Source organism: Solea senegalensis, linkage group LG16 (genome assembly GCF_019176455.1).
Source record: "Solea senegalensis isolate Sse05_10M linkage group LG16, IFAPA_SoseM_1, whole genome shotgun sequence".
Classification (NCBI taxonomy): domain Eukaryota; kingdom Metazoa; phylum Chordata; class Actinopteri; order Pleuronectiformes; family Soleidae; genus Solea; species Solea senegalensis.
In genome coordinates this window covers 19,706,972-19,724,928 of record NC_058036.1, presented here as the reverse complement: position 1 = coordinate 19,724,928, position 17,957 = coordinate 19,706,972, and the positions used below count along the sequence as shown (strand labels likewise).

General features: G+C 42.3%; 1 protein-coding gene across 1 annotated transcript in view; it reads left to right on the top strand.

Moving 5' to 3' along the window:
* The window catches only part of LOC122783158 (fibronectin type III domain-containing protein 5-like), an 84,378-nt gene extending 67,372 nt beyond the window's left edge, over positions 1 to 17,006 (top strand). Inside the window, exons 3-5 of the mRNA XM_044047800.1 lie at positions 15,699 to 15,814; positions 16,717 to 16,915; positions 16,975 to 17,006. Of these exons, the coding sequence (XP_043903735.1) occupies positions 15,699 to 15,814; positions 16,717 to 16,915; positions 16,975 to 17,006 (347 nt within the window). The remainder of the gene's footprint in view (positions 1 to 15,698; positions 15,815 to 16,716; positions 16,916 to 16,974) is intronic.
* The last annotated feature ends 951 nt before the right edge of the window (positions 17,007 to 17,957 follow it).

The window sequence follows — 17,957 nt, the reverse complement described above, 5'->3', positions numbered from 1 at the left end:
CAGCCGGGGCTCCAAATGAGCCAAATAAATTCTGCCTCTGTGTGTGTGTGTGTGTGTGTGTGTGTTTCTGCTCCACAGCTCCTTTTCTATCATCATCAGACTTGATGAAATTAGAGCAGTTTGCTTAGTGTGCTTTTCTGAAGTGGGAAAAAACAAAACCTCGTTGATGCTCAGAGGCATGTGATCAGCAAAAGATGTGTTTTTTTTTAAGTTTATGCCCAGAAATGGTTTGCACACGGGCAGATGAACATCCTTTCAAGAGCTGTTCAAGCCACTGCCACTTATTATGATTTAAGCAACTATTATATTCACAAATGTGGGCTTATGAAAAGTGGAAAAATGTGAACTAAATGCAGTAGCTTTTAATTTAGTATTATTTGTTGATGGATAGATAGATTATAGATAAATAGAGAGATAGAGAGATAGATAGATAGATAGATAGATAGATAGATAGATAGATAGATAGATAGATAGATAGATAGATACTTTGCTATATTTGTTTATATTGGACTGTTTACCTTATTGTATGTACTGCAACTTTAATAATGTGTTTAAGTTTTACACACAATACATACAGTGTTATGTGATTGGTATACGTTAGGTTAAAATTGCTGATTGTGAATTGTGAAAGTATGTTCACAGTACAAACGTTGATCTTTAAGGACAGAGGCGTTTAATATACACACCTTTGTGTCTGAACACACACACACACACACGGAGTGGCTTTCAGCAGGATGAAGAAATGCAAATAAACAGGACAATAAAGTCTCCACCACTGACGGTGTCCTGCTGAAGCGCGTCAGAGGCAGCAGGCTGTGAGTGGACGCGCACACAGCGGGGTGAGGAACACATTTTCTTGGGGACACAGCCTGGGGGACAGTCTCCGGAAAACTGACACACCCACCCACTCTCTCTCTCACTCACACACACACACACACACACACACACTCATTCATTCCGGGAAAGCTCCACGTCCACTGGCTGCTGCAGGGGGGGGAACCAGCAGGTACTGTGCATGCAGACTTTATCCGCTCCTTCTGCTCCACTTCCATCGCACTCTCTCATTCTCTCAGAGCTTGTTGTGGGAAACAGTGAAGTCAAGTTCTTCTTTTGAGCGAGGGGAGAGGGGAAGTGGTGAGCAGTGAACACATGCAGGCGACTGCGTGGGCCATCTGATGCATAGTTAATGGACAAGTGAGTGGGCAACAGTAATTCAGAGCAGCTTGAGCAGACGTTTGCTTTGTTTTTGTTGTTGTTGTTGTTGTTGTTGTTGTTTTTGGACCTGGAGGAACTAAAACCAGTGTTAGAACTGTTTGACATGATCGATCACATTATTAGGGTTTATTGTTTCTAAACTAAAGGTTGTCTGTAGAGCTTTGGTTGGTGCTCATACACACAAGCAGTGCTGAGCAGCAGCAGCAGCAGCAGCAGCAGACCGGGGGGAGGAGGGTGAGTGTGTGTGTGTGGTGGAGTGGAGCGCGGTCGGTTACAGGACCGACGACGCATGTGAGCAGCGGCGGTCTCGTCAGTGACGATGGTCAGTCGCAGGTCGGTGGTTGCTCGGGAACAGAGAGAGCGGAGGTGTCGCTGTCCGTGGTGCTGAACAGCGCGGCGTCGCTGTACCCCCACCCCATCCCCTTTTTTACCCCCCTCTCCTCAGTCGAGACGACACGCATGAACAGACGTGAACGCCGAGCAGCACAGCACAGCACCGGGCGGCCAGAGTAAATGGGACCGCACGCAGGAAGATGGAGAGATTCGTGCTCCTCGTCCTCAGCTGTCTCGGCGTCTCTCGAGTCTCAGCGGGTAAGTTTACGTGTCCGTGGTTTTTTTGAAGCCTCAACACTGTCCTTTCACCCGTGACTGGCTGATTAACACCGAGCACAGCGGTGTTTGCAGCGGCTCATACAGCGGAGGAAACGCGCCGCTGATGCCGCTGTTGTTGTGGAGGGGTGTTTTTTTGGATGTGGACCCGCTTTGTTCTGAGACATTGCGTAGAGTCTGATGGTCTGATCGTCTGGTGTGTTTGTGGAGAGGCTGACTGTGTTCGCTGAGGCATCTCCGTGCTGCTGTCTGCTCTGAGCTGATTATGCACAATATGAAATACAGTTTGTTAGAACACCAGCACGAGCAGACAGCTGTCATGTGGAGTCTAAATGTGGAGCTTAAGTGTGTGTGTGTGTAGAGTTGTTCAGGACCAGCACTCCTAATGGGGACATAAACCTGGTTTCCAAAAAAAACCCATGTCTGATGAAGTCTGGAGGAGGAGGAGGAGGAGGAGGAGGAAGATTAGTCTTTATGTCTCGTGGTTAACTAAAGGTTTAGGATTAGGCATGGTTAGGAGTGAGGTTTTGGTGTGGTCGTCCTGATGGATGGAAGTTAATGCAGTGCCCTGAGAAGAATAGCTGTGCAAACGTGAGTGTGTGTACACCTGGTATTCCTTATGTTGTGGGGACCTAAATGTGTTTACACAGTCATATCTTGGGGACACACATCAAGTCCCCGTAATGGAAACTACTGCATTTTAAGGTATAGATGTGTTTTAAAGTTAGGCTGAGGTTAGGGAATTAGGGAATTAATTAATGTAAGGCAATGTAATGTCCGCTGAAGTCATGGAAACCAGTGCGTGTGTGTGTGACCTTTTAATCTAATTTCAAGCAAGTAATATAAATGAATTCTCCAGCTTGACGTTGACCTGAGATGTGTATGAATCACTACTGTCCGTCAGTGTGAGAATTAAGAGACCGATGATCCGATCGTAAGAAGACTCCAGACCATAATGAACTGCCCGTGGCCCACTAAGAATCACATGATTAGATTGCCAAGGGGCAGCGGCGGTGGTTGTCTTATCACAGATCCATGGAAACTGCGGCGATGCGTGCTGATGTGTGTCTGTGAGTGCTGCTGTGTCCATGTACACACGGTGCTGCTGCATGTGTGCATCTATAAAACATACCTTGGACACACTTTGACGGCTCACTGCGTTGGAGACACACACACACACACACACTCCACTGCCATTAAAATGCACCTCTGGTTCACTGTGAAACCTGCTGCCTCTCGACCTTTTCACTGACGATAAATCACCACGGTGGGTTGTGCATGCTGTGAAAGATGGAGGCGGACACAGGTTGGGTTTTTTTTAGTGATCTCGACCAATATCTCCTGCATTTGTCGTCCAAAGTTGACACTGTACAACTTTAGTAAGTCGCCTGCCAAGTTTGAAGCCTGTCCAGTGAACCATTTATGAGATTAACCCTTAGAAGACAGTGCATTTAGGCAGCTTTTCACCATTACTATGTTCAAACTTATATACAGAGGCCATAAGAATGTGTCATATATAGTGTCTTATATCCTTTTTTCCTGCAAAACCTATAGACAATCTGATGATAAATATTTTTACAAACACACCTGAGCAAAAAGTACTCAAATTATAGAAAAACGGTCTATTTTGTGACTTCTGCACAATTATCGTTACCATATGCAATATAATATTAATCATAACTTTAAATCAACAACACATAAGAACGCGAAAAAAACTTATTTTTTAAAGCCTGAATATGTGACCTATAAACACCCACCCCCATGTAAGGAGTCCCTGCACTGCTGCTGTATACACACCAACAACTCCCTCAGTCAGGTCTGATAGTTTTGCTTGGTAGAGCCCATGTTCCCGTTCAGAAAGAATAAAAACAACAACAAATATCACCAAAGTTTACTCACTGCAGCTTTTAAACCACATCAGAACAGATCTATTCAAATCTACTTATCCCTAATTAGCTCCTTCTAATGACTTTATACTCTTTGATGGCATGTTTCCTTGATTTAGGTTACAGCCTATGACTTGGAAAAACAGGTCTTGACTTACTTTCACAAAACCATGACTCACACTTCCGTGTGATCTCCACAACTCAGACACCTGCACTTGGAAACCAGGCCAAATCAATGTGGAGGCAGTCAGTGGGTGCGTGCGCTGAAATTTATACGACAGTGACGTCTTTACTGTGTCTCTGTTTATGGTGACTCGTAAACACTGGGTTGATCCTGAGAAAGGAAAAAGGTAATGTTTCCATTTAAAATGTAAATTGACTCTCAAACACATTCACTTAAATGAGACCATAAATCCACCGGGGCGGTTTCCCCCCGCGGTCGCTAACGGTTCTGAGTTTTGGAGTTTGGAGAAAGAAAGAGGGAGAGAGAGAGAGGGAGGGAGGGAAGAGAAATCAATGAATCAATCAGGAATCTGAACAGTGATGTAAGCAGTTGAAAGACTCCAGGCCGCTCTCTTTGTTTGAGAGATCGTACTTCGTAATTATGAGTAAAGAAAGTCAAGCAGAGAAGTTATTTTTAAAGCTATAAATCATAAATGAAAAAAAAAGGTTTTGTCAGCCGTCTGCCTGATGATAAATTCTCTGTGAGTAAAGTATATTTGGTGTCAAGTGCTGAGCCATTTCAGCATCCATGGAGGCAAGTTATCGGCCAATGTCGGTGAAAGCTATTCATTTCTTTCTCTCACCAGGTTTTCGTCAGACAAAAAAACAAATCAAGACTGAATGGTTTTTAGCTGATACTGCTTCTCTTTCTCCAGCTCTGTAAATCTGGGGCAGCCTCCTGACTGGAGAGCTGAATCATCACTGTGTGTGTGTGTGTGTGTGTGTGTGTGTGTGGTGATTATCTGTTCATTAGTGTTCCTCTGGTGAGTTGTGTGAGCACAATTAGCTGTTTGCAATTATTAGTTGTTTGTAATCTTGTCTGTCATTGAGTTTATTACATTAGACGACGTAGCCGCGGTATTTTTGTCACACGAGCTCCATCACGTGAACGAATACTTTAATTTTCTCACATGTCGTGGCTGCAAAAAAAAACACATAATCAGTGAGTTTGAAGACGTGTGTGTGTGTCCCTTAGTTTCCGTACGACTTGTGTGTAAAGCTGTAGTAAGTACATAAACACTGCCACTGCTGTCACATTACAATTACAACTTTCTTTTTATTCATTAATTTTCTTTAGCACAGTCACAGATGAATGACTTATTCACAGCGCTGAGCGCCAGCCAGAGGATGAATGGAATCATGGAACGCCTAAGAGAGTTTGATTTTACGTCGTTATGAGATACAGCATTTATCATTATGTCAGGTCGCACACACACACACACACACACACACATAACTGTTCTTAGTGTTAAACAAGTTAAAATAAAATAAAAAACTGTATCGACAACAGAATTCATTAAACACATTTCAGTTATTGTGTTATGTTGTCATAATCATAATTATAACTGTGCATTCCACGTTTATAGTCTCATTAATCAATTTGTACTCCATATATACTCCATGTATACATTTATGTGTACATATACACTGTAAAAAAACAACCTATAGAATCTACTCAATAAAATTGAGGTAATTTGAGGTAAATTGAGTAGACTTTACCCCATATTTTGAGTCAGAAGTACCCAAATGTAACTGTAATTAGGACACACGTAAATTAATTCTAATTACATTTCACAACTGATTACTTATAAAACGTGAGTAATATTAACGATTGTTCATTTACTTAATATTTAATATGAGTAATTGATTGATAAGACTAATTAACCATAACCTTTTTTCAAATAACTTAACTTCAATCAGTTATTCAACTGAAACAAAAGCATCTTTTAAATGTTCAAATGTGGACAAATTCAACTGAGTGATCATAAAAAGATTGTGAAAATAAAACTAAATGAAGACCCACATATAGGCAGCCATTAACTTGACATAATAGACCTTTTTCACAGCAGCCATTTTGTTTTCATTTTCAGAACCAATAACCTAGGATTGCAACTCATTTAGTTTTCAATGGATCCGCGGCCTGTTATTGTTCAAGTGTAACTGACGCTTACTTGTGTATGTACTAGGGTTTGTTTGTTTTTAATACTGCACTGATAAAGAGACATAAATAAATAATTATAGCGGTGCTAAGTCATGCTTTTCTGATCTTCATGGAGCTATCTTTACTCTAGCCTCTTGCCTCTTGCCTCAGGTCACTTCAGGAGCAAAACTTACGTACAGTAAAGCAGATTGAAGTCATCACAATAATGTAAGATGACAATGAGACTCACGTCAGCTCGTTCTTTGTTGAAACGAGATCTTGCCTAATGAGGCGTAACATACGAGGCCACATATTTTATGAATATGCAAATGTGGCCAAATACATAATTACTGAATGAGCTTGGTAAGTAATTGATTAAAGAGAGAAAAGTGTTGTTGTTGTTGTGCTGATCATCTCCCTTCATCCTGCTCGCTGTCACCTGTCACAGACTCAGCGCTGAGCTGAAAACGTGGCCGTACTCTTGAGCTCTTGTATCAACATTTTATTCTGCTGCTCTTTCCCTGGCACCTCATCACCCTCTTCTTTGAGTTCTTTCTTTTCAAACTGGCTCAGTGAGACGCAGATGAACAGCTGTGGCCTTGTGGGTTGACTATGAAAGTTCAGACGCTGCCTAATTCTCCAGCTCATTGGAAATAACTGAGATTTTTTACTGTAGTTTTCATACTTTAGAAATACTTTTCTGTCAGTGTGTTTACGTTTGCTCAGCGTTGTCGGCTTGTTATGGTGTTGGAATGGTCATTCAGGGACAGATGGATACAATCCATCTGGACACTGTGGGCCTGTGGGAAACAGAGAAGGCAATGCCAGAAGACTGATGTGCTAGTGACGGCTCTCTGTGACACAGTCTGCTGTTTTTCAGTGTCTGAAATGTGTCCGAGTGAGTGGAGGAGGTTCTGACATTTGGTGTTTTTAGGTTATTCTGCGTCACATATTTATTTATTTGCACAAATGAACTAAGTCCCAGTGCATCTGTTATCAAAAATATGCACAAAACAAGATAAATGCATGTGTTTAGATCAAATATACACTTATAGGAAGGGGTTAAAGAAGTCATTTCACACTAAACAAAAACAAGACATTCATTAAATACTGACACTGTTTTTCTAGGGTTTTTTCCAGGACCAGGAATAATAGTTTTAAAAGTATTCATTTTGAGAACACATATGACAGGAAGATTGTTTTTTGGACAGTTTAAGGTGTTTTTTTTTTTCCTTCATCTGATAAAAACAATTTACACAAATGTGCTTAATTTAAATAAATCTGCATTTTGTTGTTGTCGTACTGTAGTGATCGGACAGTGATGCAAAATTTAAATGTAACCATGTAAACAGACATCTGTCACAGTGTGTTCGTCTTTGCACAGACAGATGTGGCGTCAGTGATGTGCAGAAAAACTGTAAATGAGTGAACGCAGAAGGGAAGACGTGCATGTGCTGGAGCCACAGGAGTGAAAGACATAAACACCAGAGAGAGAACGTCACCGACGCTCTCCCCTCCACCTGCCTGTGACACCGATCCTCACAGGGTTTGTCAGATAACCAGCCTCGCGGCACTCCTTTGCCTTTGTGAATTAGGGAAACTTGCTTTCTCTCTCTGTCCACGATGCTGCATTGATTTTCATACCCTGCCTTTTGACATTTAATTAGAGGAAAGTGTGCGTGTGTGTGACGCAAAGATATGGAGAAAGATGCTGTTTTTCAAAAGCCACTCTCTCCACCTCAGTGTTATCATGGCCAGCGGGGTCGTACAATTCATTTCCTGTGAGTAAATTACTCATTTCACACACAAAAACTCCCTGAGGTGAGATTATTTCACGGTGTACAGTTGTACAAAGACAGAGTGGACCAAAAGTGCCTGGACAGACTGTTCACAAACACACACTCAGAGGATCTGGGACTGGTTTCTAATCCAGTGTCTCTACACCGTGTGATACTGTAATCGTTTACTTTGGATTTGTTCCCTGGCAGAACTGTCACTTACTAACCTGCCGCATCATGATCGCGTTTAGTGGTTGTCCTGCTTCGAGCAGTTCAGGGTGGAGTTTTGACGAGCGAGCAGACAGGTGGAGGTGGGCTGCAGATAGACCTGCCATTACAACCTCTTTTAGACTCCAACAACACTTTATTAGCTGTCGTAGTCATGATCTATTTGTAAGAAATGTTTGATATTTTAATGCTGCACTTTTACATATTGAAGATGCACATTATGACGTGAATACACACAGACAATATTCCCAACTCGTCCTTTATCACTGCTCACAAAGCAGCTGATCAAGCAGCAGCCTGTGATGTGAGGCTAATCAATAGAGTAGTACATGAGTGAGTCGCAGTCTCACAGCGTTACTGTCTCCATTTTTCTCCCTCCGTCTCTTCACGGCTCACAGATTGCCACTGGAGTGTCAGTTGGAGGCAGGGAGCCTCACACGCCAGGCTGTGAACGAGCTGCCAAAAAAGCTGCAGTGGTCGTCCAATACGGCGCAGAGCTGAAGATGCAATGTGTGTCCATTACAGCCATGAAAAGAGTCTCTAATAGTAAATAGAGGAGGAAATTCTGTGCTGTATGGTGGATTTTGGTGAATCGAGGATCTCCGCACTGGAGCTCCTCTGTGGCGGTTTATGTAACATTTAAAGCGTGCGTGTTACAGCCGTGAAACAGCAGGTGAGCTCTAATGAAAAACACATTACGGCCGATCAATTATGAAACATGTCAGTGCGTTACAGTGAGACTCAAGACCAGTGAGTGCACGTGCATTAGACCGAGCCTCTAAATTATTCACCAGCTGCTAAATGAGACACATTAACGCCTCGTGTTTGCCTCAGAGTGTCCGTGGTGTGTGTGTGTGTGTGTGTGTGTGTGTGAGAGAAATATGTGCTTTCGCTGTGTGCCACAGTCTCCTCTGACACGTGCAAGGGCAAACTCAGATCAGCACAAATCCTGGTGGCTCTATCGTGGCACATCAACTCTGCCAGCTGGACCATAGCTCACACACACACACACAGCTGTAAGATTCACTAACGAGCAACAAGCAACTGTAATTTCTCCTATTATAGCTGCTAATTCCACTGGGGGGCTCATGCATTCTGCCTGTTATTGTGCATTTCATCACTTCCTCCTTTGAATGCGTGTTGGATTTCACGTTCATCCACCGCCTGCTGGCTGCGACACCTTCTATACAAAGTGAATAGTTTACTCACTATTAGTCGTAACAATGAGCTAAACGGTGAAAATGAATGCGGTTTAAAGGGAACAGAACAGAAAAAAAACACGTTCCTGACACTTAAATGCCAAATAAGTGGAGCGTGGTGTAGTTTTTCATGTTAGTTCACGAACGCACAGATGTACTCATTAGCATCGCAGGGAGCAGAAGCAGCCCAGCGGCCCGACTCTGAGAAATCCAGCAAAATCAGCGCCGTTCTCGTGACTGTGGATCTAGACATGATCAATCCATCAGTGCTTTTTGCACAACACACATTTCTAACTTGTCATAGCAGGAAAAAAACAGTCAGTAACACTTAAAATGGCTCCTTCCTCTTCAAGTGGACGATGGTGTAGGAGGACACCCTGGACAGTTTGGGGAGGTGAATCAGCTAAATGGAATCCAGCCTTTCATGACCTGTATTTTCCTGCTTTGACACAGCAAAGGGTTTTTTCCTGATTTCTGATCCTTTGATTCAATATTTATAGTTCAAAGAGATTTTTGATGATCAGGTGAGACGACCAATGATGGAACCTCTGGAGTCAGTGATGAGTTAAAGGTGACATGGAATGCTCGTATCGCTCCCCCTCTGGCACGGTGGATGCTCTGCATCTCAGCAGCTACAAAGAGAGTAGTTCTTCTTCTTCTTCTTATTCTGCGGTTGAATGTACACAACCGGATGTGCCAGGAGGCGCTACGGTGGTGAGCGGAGTGGTGAGGTTTACTGATGACATCATCAGCAAACGGAAGTGCCTTTCCGCTTTGCAGAGCCCAGGAAAACAATAAAACCCTATTTTCTGAGCAGTGGCTGAACTGTTTGTTCTGAAACTTTAGGGTTTCATGAACGAGGTAATGACGCAGACACACACACACAAACGCAGCGTTAATTGGAGCTTCTGGTCTATGTGGCCTTTAAAGGTGAAAGATTTGATTGAAGACTGAGACGTGAATGTCATCGCAGATCCTGGCGAGCAGCGTGCCAGCTCTGATACGTATAGTTAGTAAGACTTGAGATAGTGTATCCTTGGTTTCTAGTGAGGGAACCTTGAAAGTCGTCTAGTTTGTGTCTAAGAAGATGTGAGAAATTAAAATTAAAGTTGGCTGAAGATTAGAATTTTAGATTTAGAATTCACTTCTGACGCATTTATCGCTGGTGCTTCGTCATGTTTTCAGTTGGACTCCGATGGGTCTTTAAAAACCTATTTGACGTCATTCTGTACCTCTGCTGTTTTTAAATGTGCTCCGTAAATAAACTTTGGGTTGAGTTTAAGTGCAGTGTCGCTGTTGCCTCCATCTGTCTTGGCACTTCCTGTGTGCAGTGTAAGAATGGCAGTGTGAAGATAAAGATTTGTTAAATCCTCTGCCAGGTCATGATACTGATGCTGGCGGGCCAGTGTTGGCCCACGGGCCACCAATTGCTGACCACTGCAGTATTTTTGACCAGTAATTTTACTCGTCCATGTAAAACACTGGATATATTCCTTAACAAAAGAGAGAAAACTACTGACACAGGACAACAACAACAAAATCAATGAGTGATGCATCAGCAAATGTGGTGATCTGTAAAATAAAAACAAGGCTATCATGTGCTCTATGGTACGTGCAGTATTCAGAGATTCAGAGGAGGAGTGAGCAGCAGCAGGCCTGGAGGACGTGTCTTCTGAAGCTGACGGAAAGATGAGGAGAGAGTTCATTAATTAATGATTGGCTTTTTGGACCAGGATGGTGTGTGAAAAATCACTTAAACCTTCCTCTTCTGGACCGTACACACACACACACACAGTGAGGTCCTCTAATGAATGGGGATATTAAGGAGTTGTCGCCCGTCAGACGACTCGGCGTGGCACAGACACCGACCTGTCACTCTGATCATCATCACACTCAAAGACGCTCACCACAGGGACGTTCGCCGAGGCTCAAAGTCACCTCCAGCACCCGCGGCGAGGCCGACTGTGTGTGACGGTGACGACAGAGTTTATGAAGACATCTGTCTGGTGTTTCATTACACCTGGATCTCGTGCCATGTGGATATTTAAGTCATGGCTCACGTCGGCCTCTGTTGTCCCCTCGTGTAACGCAGTCGTGGAGCGCAGAGGAGACGGTGAAAGACGGACACAAAGTTACGGGAAAGCTGTGGGACGTAAGGACACTAAAAGACACGATGTAACTTCGACATAATGAGCTTGTTTCCCCGAGAAAGCTCTATTCAGCGCACGTCGTCAGTCGCAGCGTTCTGCAATCTATAGTTAATACTTTCGCCCCCTTTTTTTTCATTTTCTCTCATTTAATTTTAGAGTATCAAAAAGCTTAAGGTCTGTAATATATCACTTACATTATTCAACAGGCTGTCGGCACAAAATGAGCCTGAGAAAACAAAAACGCTGCTTCCTCTGCAGATTACACACGTCAATGACAATGTTGTTATTTTAGGATCGTGCAGCAGGAGAGGGAGTTCTCATTACACTTCCGCATTTGTTGAGTAAATAAAAGTCATTCTGAAAGTCAGAATCTATGATTTTTATATTTTCGGTCCTTTTAAACAGATACTTTGATGACATTTGACCTCTGTTTGTGTGCAGGTCTTTGTTCATCAAGTCTCCAGACCAAGAACTATACCTGTTATGACTTCTCTCCAGACTTTAGTGAATGATGTAGTGTAAGTGTTGTATCACAGGAAACGCCCATTTGGAATCAATACTACATTTAGAGCTGAAAAAGAGATAGAGATTTTAGCACGTGTAAACAAAGCATGGGTGTGTGTGTGTGTGTGTGTGTCAGAGTCAGAAATAAAGGCTGACACCGTGTTCTGACGGTGACATTAGCACATGAAAGAGAGGCAGGAGCCCAGTGAGCGCAGGCTAACTGAGAGATAATGAATTGCATTTGTTACTTCCTCAATCCCATCAGCCACCTCCGCCCGAGACGTCCCCTCCCCTCTGTCAACAAACAATAGACAGGAAACAAAAGAAAAGGCAAACATCAGTCTGTCACTGAAGGAGTAATCCAGCAGCGCTCCACCCTGCCACGATTAAGGGATGCTTGAAAAATGCGTTGCACTCGTTACTAAGCGACGGAAACCTGGGAGCTGCTGAGATGACTGAAGCTGCTGCAGCTTTACAGGATTAATTAAGAGAAAATATTAAAACAAAGACAGTAGATACTCTCGTTAACCCTTTAACACCTTTTTTTTGGCTTATTTAAACCATAAAAGGGCCAGAAAATGTCCTGTGAGTTAAGTGCTTTTGCCCATTTTTCCCAGAATAACTTTCAATATCTGGCACTTATTTACAACGTGCTGCATGTTAAAATGGTGTATTTACTATTTTACATTTATTTAGAAAAAAACACTGTAGTTATACACAAACACCAGGCTCGTCATTCCGCTCTTCCACGTGCAATAAACTGTACATTTTTTTATTTATACTATGACTTTTTTTTAACATATTTTGTTCTTGTTGACATTAGTTAACAAAATACACCAGTTAGCACTGTCGAGGCTTTTTCAAGCCTTTTCAAGGCTAATTCTTTCCTCCCGTTATCGCAGAGTCGTTGACGATGAAGTAGAAATCCTCGATGAAATGACGCAAACGAACGAACGCGACGGAGTGTTTTAGTTTGAGAAAGGTTTTTGGAAGTTGTTTTGGTTTTTTTTGACAGTTTTTAGTTTGGTTTTGTTGTTTTTGAAACACCCAGACACACACACACACACACACACACACATTCACATACCTCCAGTGGGATTTGAACCCATGATCTCTTGAATCGTGATGCGACGTCCTTGTCCACTGGACTACCTTCAGCGCTGGTGATTTTTGCCTACAGTGACAGAAGGTCACATGAAATAAGTTATCTGATGTGAAGGCTCATTCAGATTGTCCTCGTAATTCAACGTTTCAATTTTAGAAAAACCTCTGACCAAGATGAGAAACCAAGAAATGAGAGTAAGAGCATGAAGACAAGTATCTCAGTCCACCAGAAGATGACTTGTATCTCTGAGGTTATAAGGTCTAATCTTACAATGACGTCAAGTTCACACACTTTTAAATCTGTAGACCAAAAACAGAACTTAAAATCACCAAGAAAGTGTTTTTATGCAGCTCAATAAAAGCAGCTTCTACTGTAAGAGTTAGACTTGTGCAATATACATTTATATTCTCCCATGTACTGTAAATATCAAGTCCATACTGTATATATTCAGGAAACTGTCTATAATGTACATTCTATTTTAACTTTTTTTTACAGTTTTAGTGTTAATATCTTTATACATTTCACTTTTTTGTGTAATGCATGTTTATTATTTATTTATTTACTTATTGTTAGAATTTTGCAATGAATTTTCAAAATGATACTGACAGCAAACTTACACTTTTCAGTGTTTGTTATGCGGTGAATTATGTACGACTGTTACCGCCACAATATCATCATCGACCACACACGTTGTTATTATTTATGCATTAGTTTTTAGCTGTAACATGTCTCACACACACACACACACACGTATGGACAACAAAGACATAATGTAATCTTCACAAATCAAAATGATGGATGTGTTTCTTTGCATGTAGAGTGGAGGAGGTGAGGTGGCACAGGTGACACACTCACAGCCGTCCGTCAGAGATCGTCTGGACTGAGATAAACATGACCGTCGTCAGGCTGTCCGTCAAAATGTCAGCAACATGAGGTTTCTGAGTGTACAGTATGTCAGCGTGTACACAAGAGTCACAGCAGAACCATCGACCCGTAATTACCAGCTGCGTGATTCGTCCCTGTCGAAGGACAAGAGAGTATTAACCTATTCAGTGACTCACTGACAGCGGTCGGTCGGTTGAGTCTGATTTATGTGCCAATAACGACAGCGGAGCGGCGTCGCTGAGAGTGACCGCTTCTCATTCCAAGTCATTTCTCTCAGTTCTTCTTCACATTACAATTATCTGTCAGTCCCACAGGGCCTCAGTGGTTCTTAAGAAGAAGCACAGACTGCTGTGATGTACACTTAGAACAGCACTTGTGGTCGATACAGGATACACGCTTTATGCTTCATGACTCAGATGAATAAAAGTGGGACATTTGTCCACGACGTGGTTGTAAGTTAAAGGCAGGGTTTTTCACCAAGTGTGAAGCTCTATAGAAGACGGACACGCAGTGGGGCGGTCACATGACATTCAGCAGATTACAGACGAAACATCACATTTACAAAGAGAGGAACAAGAATAGAGACCGAGGAGCCTTTCACAAATTACAATAACATTAATAACAATTATCATCATCACTATTAGGTTCAGCTCCATCTGGGATCAGCTCCTCATGTGACCCTCAGAAAAGGACAAGCCAGATGATTCCTAATAATAATATTAGTACATAATATAATACTACCCACCAACATTCAGGAACATCTTTTAGAGGGAGACAACAGAGGTAAATAATAAAAAATAAATAATAGAATTCAAAATAAAATGTCCTCGCTTCGACATCAAGGTCAAATATAAATGAGTTTAAATGCTGAATCTACAGATCACCTGGTTTTATTGATTGATAGAAAATATCATATAATATTTCAGGCAGCAGCTCAGTTGGGTTTCTATAACTGTATTCTTATATTTGGGCCTTTTTGGCATCAGCACTGACCTTGTCAAGACCAGTAGTCCTCAAGGAAACCAAAACCTGGTGCTAATGAGGCAGAACCTCATTTATTTATGAGGAAGTTTAGGGTCAGGCATTAACTGCTTATGTTTAAGTTTTGGAGATAACACTTTGTTTTTGGCTGTCTAAAATATGACAGGAAGTCAATGCACTGTCCTCAGAAGAATATCTGCACAAACTTATGTGTGTGTGTGTGTGTGTGTATTTGTGCGAGCACTTGTGTGTGTACAGTAATTAAAGTGAGTTCCATTTAGACACACAGTCCACACTTTGATTATATAATGAAACAAAATCATTATTCTAAAGTGTTGTGGCCTTTGACCCTAATTAAAGTGGATGTGTATGTGGAAAATGAAACATCACACACACACACACACAGAGCAGCAGCAGCAGCAGCAGCAGCAGCAGCAGCAGCAGCAGCAGCAGCAGCAGCAGCAGCAGCAGCAGCAGCAGCAGCAGCAGCAGCAGCAACACACATAAAGTAGTCACTGCTTTAGATCTTTCATTAAGCTCAGCCGTTAACCTGCCTCGCCACTTTAAAGTGAGCAGGAGAAAGTAAAGAAAAGGAAATCAATAATATAAGAGCTGCCTTTGTTATTTTGTATTTTATTTTATAATGCATTTGCATTATACACGGTGTTACAAAAGACAGTGCCATTTGTTCTAAGGCGACTTTTGTATGCGTCTGTTGCTGTCGAGGCATTTCCGTACCAGTTCGGTCAATCAGTCAATAAAATGTTAAGCAGTTTGCAGCAACTTTCAAACGCCACTTTTACTCCAATGCCACGATGAAATTTGTCTCCCACTGCACCGAGCGTCAGAGGCAGAAGCACTCAAACGTCCTGAGGGATTGTTCTGTGTTTCTGTTCTCCTGTCATTGATTGATTCCGCTGGAATCTGGTTTCCTGTCATATAATGGCGCTCGGCTTCTCGTTGGCTTCATACCACAGGAGGTGAACCCTGGTTTTCTCTCGCTCTCTGTTTGCAGATAGCTTATCACCTCCTGTCAATGTGACCATCAAAGCGCTGAAGGCAAACTCTGCTGTGGTGACATGGGACATCCCCGAGGGAGACTCCGTCATTGGCTTTGCCATCACACAGCAGGTGAGCGACACACACACACACACACACACAGAGATATGTTTCATTAAGTCTAAACAAACACATTTTTGCACATTTCACCGTTTGTTTTCTTCTCTTTATTGTGCTGGATGCATTATGGGTATTATCAGAGGACGCAGCATCCTGTAACGGAGTATGACGGCAACGTGAAGGCGGGGAGGGGGGGGGAGTGATATTATTTGCCGCTGGCACACACTCATACGTATTAAGTTACATCCATTACTCGTCATACGTGCTACTTCAAATGGAAATATTGTAATTGCATTATAATTTCCATGGGAAATGCCACCATTATGGACTCAGACACAACAGACAGTTGGTGTAGGTCAGCCGTTCCCAAACATTAAGACGCTAATGTCGGATGTTTAGCACAAGAAGAGAAAAGTAACCGTCTTATTTAGCTGTCGGCAAAAAGGCAAATTATATTTTCCAAAAATGATAATGAACAAGTGCTTTAATACTGAAGAGTTTCTGTGTTATTGCTTTTAGCAATAGTCTAATCAAGTGAAATATGTCCTAAAGAGAAACGTATTATTATACCCCAGTGACGCACCAGTTACTCTCTCTACATCCTGAACACAGTGGGTTTTTCATATTCTGCTCGGAGACATGCACTGAACTCCACAGAGTCTAAGGAGATTCTCTGGATGTTTGAATGCAAAGGTCCACGGAGTTTGTGTGGGACATTCTCCCGAGACATTCTCCAGCTCGTCTATAATCTCCACTCTTATGTGAGAAACCCGCGATAATCCACTGTTAGTCAAAGGGTGAGCGTCACCACTCACACTCACCTGGGCGACCAGAGACGGAACACTGTCCAGACACGGTCCTGGGTCCTGGAGACTTCCTGTTTAACCATTCTCTCCACTGTTCTGCTCCAACAGAAGAAAGACGTGCGCATGCTGCGATTCATCCAGGAAGTCAACACCACCACTCGCTCCTGTGCATTATGGGACCTGGAGGAGGAGACGGACTACATTGTGCGCGTCCAGTCCATCAGCATGTCTGGGACAAGCCCGCCGAGCGAACTGCTGCGCTTCAGAACGCCGAAGGAGGCGGAGACTCAGGCCTCTAAGAGTAAAGGTAGAGTGGCACAACAAGTCTACACTCACAGTGTTTCGGTTTCTGTCCCTTTTTTCAAGACACTGAGTCCAGAGGGAACTTGGCCTCTTGACTATATCTTGACTGATTTTGTCTAAACCAATAAAAATCAATAGACACATAAAGCATGAAATGAAATTTCACAACAGAGTGCTCCTGGAGCTGGCCCCACCAACCACAGCTCAGGAATAATAACAGCCTGGGGTGTGTGCGTGTGTACTTCATTGCATATTGACGTCTCTGTGGGACTCACCTCATATGCACCCGGCACAAGTGCGCACTAAAACCAAAATGAGTGGAGGCATTTATCACTCACACAGAGAGGAGACTGTGGCTGAAGCCCTGCTCCATTTATTCTTCCTCTCGTTGACACTCATCGCTCATGTGAGCTGCCGCTGAACTCTCTGACGTCGAATTCTCATTCAACTAATGTTCTAATCAGTCAGGTTGTTCACTCTCAGAACACAGAGCATTTTTTAAACGTACAGTATAGACAGAGACATATTTCATTCATTTTCACCGACTTTATAAACACACCTGCTCAAAACTTACTCAAAATGTTTAAAATCGGGATTGAATTTGTGAAATTTGGGACTACATCACAGTTCAAAGTTCACTTGGCTCATTTTTATGAACAAAAAGAAAAGACGAAACACTCTATTTTTTTGACTTCTGCACAATTATTTACTACTTTATATCACTACTAAAAATGTGATATGAAATAGATCATAACTTTGACTCAACGGCACATAAGAAGACAGGAACAAAAAAGCATTTTTTAAAGCCTTAGTTCATTTTCCCTCAAAAACAAAGATTCAAGTCGATTTAAGTCTGGCATTCCCAAATACATTAATTTTTAAAACTTTTCCAACCTTTCGTTCTCATTTTCTCTGTCACAGCAGCTTTAAAACATCAGGAGATGAAATGATATGACTTTTTTGACCGATTAAGGACGACATACTATACTATGACTTTTTGGACTGATTTTGGACGACATACTATACTATGACTTTTTTGACCAATT